We start from the raw sequence: 2,889 nt of genomic DNA on the forward strand, positions 1-2,889 counted from the left end.
GGAAGGATGAGGGCACAGGTGTCAGGAATCCAACTTCAGGAGAGAAAGAGGACAGATCAGCAAGATGGTGCTCGGATCAGACATGTTGCAAAGATGGGTTGCCTAAAATGCATTAACTTCTAAAGACTGGAAAGTAGTTTCTTAATTTTCTCTATGACTTCTTTGGAATAGTATTTCAGGCATTCTGGGGTGACAAGCATGGATTCCTGGAAAACAAAAAGGCAGACAGAAACGGAGGTGACTACAGGCAAGGTGCAGGACCTCAGAAGGGCTCCCCAGCCACCCAAGATGAGACCACTCCTCATTCACAGGAAAGAAAATCCCCTGCAGTGATTCAGGTCTCCAGCAACAGACTCTGCCTCAAAAGAACTGGAGCCAACCCACAGCCTTCAGGAGGAAGCTTGAAAGCTGCCATAACCAGGCAGGGAAGAAGGGGAGAAGGTTCCAGAAGGCATGATAGGGGCTAGGTCTAGAAAGGGATAAGATAGCTGAGTATGGGGCTGGCGAGATGGCTCAGTGGGTAAGAGCACTGATTGCTCTTCCAAAGGTCCTGTGTTCAGATCCCAGAAACCACATGGTGGCTCACAACCACATGTAATGAGACCTGACACCCTCTTCTGGTGCGTCTGAAGACAGCTACAGTGAATTACGTCAGAGCAAGCGGGGCCGTAGCAAGCAGGGCCGTCCTGAGTTCAATTCCCAGCAGCCACATGATGGCTCACGGCCATCTGTACAGCTACAGTGTACTCATAAAATAAATAAATAAATGGGAGAGAGGAAGTGTACACATAAAATAAATAAATAAATCTTTTTTTAAAAAAAAAGATAGCTGAGTATGAGCTTGGTGATGTCTCCCATACCTGAGGACATCTCTCCAGGCACATTGGCTATGTGGCAGTGTTAAGAATATATCCCCCATGTGCCATGTGGACTTGTTAGAAGAAATTCATTTTTGAATAGCACTGTGGTTTTGGAGGACCTGACATTAAAACTAAAAATACTTTGGGAAACAGGGTGAGAGCTGCACTGTTCAAAATATACATCTTTGCAATCCCGTTATGCTTGGAAGAAGAGACAACAGGAGACAGCTGTGGTGAGCAGCAGCAGGCGGGATTGGGGGTGGCATTTTAGCCTCCGAGGGAGAGTCTGTCTATAGCTCAGATGATGCCAGTGGAAGGGGAGTTTCACCTGAGGCAGGGTAGTAGAGTCAAAGGAGGTTCCAAAGAAGACACTGGCAAGTAGACAGAAGTTTCTGGCATCTTATCGTAGACCTGTGAGTACCATACCTGTGCAGAAGCCGGACCAAGGACTCCCCTGTTTCTACTATGGGCGAAAACCCCATGTTTACCAAGCATGTAGGAGTGAATTGCAGGAACATGGAACAGGCTGAATGTGTACCTGACATGCTTGCTTTGACATGTGCTAGTGTGGGCATGGGCAGGTCACCTGACATGTATTAATGGTCACATTAATCATTTGTACATAACCTTCCACCATTTCCTGCATGGGCCAGTGGGGTTAAGGAGGACTTTACCAAGATTTTGGGATTCAGCAATATGGTTTTTAGTCCTCCTTTACTGTAGCACTCCTGGAGCTTTCCAAAGGCCTCCAATTCCTGGGCGTTAGCATTATACCGGGAAAGTTGGAAAGTCATCAATGGCTCATTTCCAGAGAGTACGGTAGCATAGCTATAGAAGAAAGAAAGGCATGCTTCCGCTGCAAATACAGACAGAAAAACACCGTTAAAAGATCACAGGCTTGAGATTCCTTGACACATCTACAAATGCCTTAACTAAACTTTCCCATAGTCCCGCCTTCCCAAAAGCTGCACCTCACATATACAACGTGGTTTCCATGAGACACACACTTCACATGAGTGGACAGGCCTTGATATCTGACCTTCACAGAAGTCCCACTTCAACTGTGCATCTGAGACCCCTTCATCACGATTATCATCACCAGCACACCTCCATCACCCCATCCCACCCACCCCAACTGTTGTAACCCAGAGCAGAATGCATAACTGTCTTCTGCAGCTCCTTGACAGTGGCATCCTGAGGACACCTAAGTCTGTCCCAGGGCCCCACTTAGAGATCTACATGGGACTGAGATCGGGTGAGTGAGGGTCCCACTCTCACTTGTTTGGAAGCCCAGCTCTCCAGTCACCAGCAAGGCCAGCAGAAGAAGTGTCCCCTTCATGGTGGAGAGTGCTAAATGCTCTTCTCAGAGCAGATCCTCTTCCTTTTAAACCACTATAGCCCTGAGCCCAGCCACGCCCAACCCCAAACCTGCCTCCAGGAGCTCCAAATACCTTTGGGCAAAAACCTAGCACCTGTGAATCCCCTTCCCACTAAGACTACAGGAAGGAGTATGGGAGCCCCTCCCACTCTGAAGAATAAAGAGCATGAGAAGGCTTGATACCATCCGTTTCTGGAGAGAAGTTGTTTGTTCTTTGCCAAAGAGGGGTTGGAGCTGACCTTTGTAAGTAGCCTGAGTGCTGAGCCAAAAGCCCTATGGTCCTGTTCCACTTGTCACCTCTGCTTCCTGGTCACACTCCTCGCCTTTCCTGGCTCCAAGCATGTTCTCTCCAAGTTTGAACAGGAAGGCACAGGGGTCAAGGAGGGTTTCTGCCTCTATAGGTAGTCAACAGCCCAAGACACAGGATGTGCCTGAGGTCAAGGCCTGAGCAGAAGTGTGCATGTCTGGGTTCTTATGGGGCACCTTATACATCTTAGCTACTGAGGCCTTTGAACTGGATCCCTAAGGACTTGAAGGCACCATCTACCTCTCGGTGACTCTCAGCCAGGGTAGTCCCCAGCTATTTGGCCATGTGGGTATCCTTGGGGGCTGGTGATGGTTTTGTACCACAAATTCTGCCTCACTCCAAGG

General features: G+C 48.5%; 1 protein-coding gene across 1 annotated transcript; it reads right to left on the reverse strand.

Moving 5' to 3' along the window:
• Positions 1 to 119: 119 nt before the first annotated feature.
• On the reverse strand, positions 120 to 2,199 carry LOC116101189 (secretoglobin family 2B member 24-like). Its single transcript, XM_031384849.1, has 3 exons — positions 2,139 to 2,199; positions 1,535 to 1,716; positions 120 to 206 (listed from the first exon to the last, which is right to left on the reverse strand). The coding sequence occupies exons 1-3, from the start codon at positions 2,197 to 2,199 to the stop codon at positions 120 to 122; spliced, it is 330 nt and encodes a 109-aa protein (XP_031240709.1).
• Positions 2,200 to 2,889: the final 690 nt, after the last annotated feature.

Source organism: Mastomys coucha, unplaced genomic scaffold, assembly GCF_008632895.1.
Source record: "Mastomys coucha isolate ucsf_1 unplaced genomic scaffold, UCSF_Mcou_1 pScaffold21, whole genome shotgun sequence".
Lineage (NCBI taxonomy): Eukaryota > Metazoa > Chordata > Mammalia > Rodentia > Muridae > Mastomys > Mastomys coucha.

Excerpts from the sequence above, each read along its gene's own strand:
- LOC116101189 (XM_031384849.1), bottom strand. The coding sequence starts at position 2,199 with ATGAAGGGGACACTTCTTCTGCTGGCCTTGCTGGTGACTGGAGAGCTG. Across the intron at positions 1,717-2,138 it reads AGAGCTGGGCTTCCAAACAA|CGGAAGCATGCCTTTCTTTC; the intron begins GTGAGAGTGGGA and ends CTGTATTTGCAG. Across the intron at positions 207-1,534 it reads TGCTGAATCCCAAAATCTTG|GAATCCATGCTTGTCACCCC; the intron begins GTAAAGTCCTCC and ends TTTGTTTTCCAG.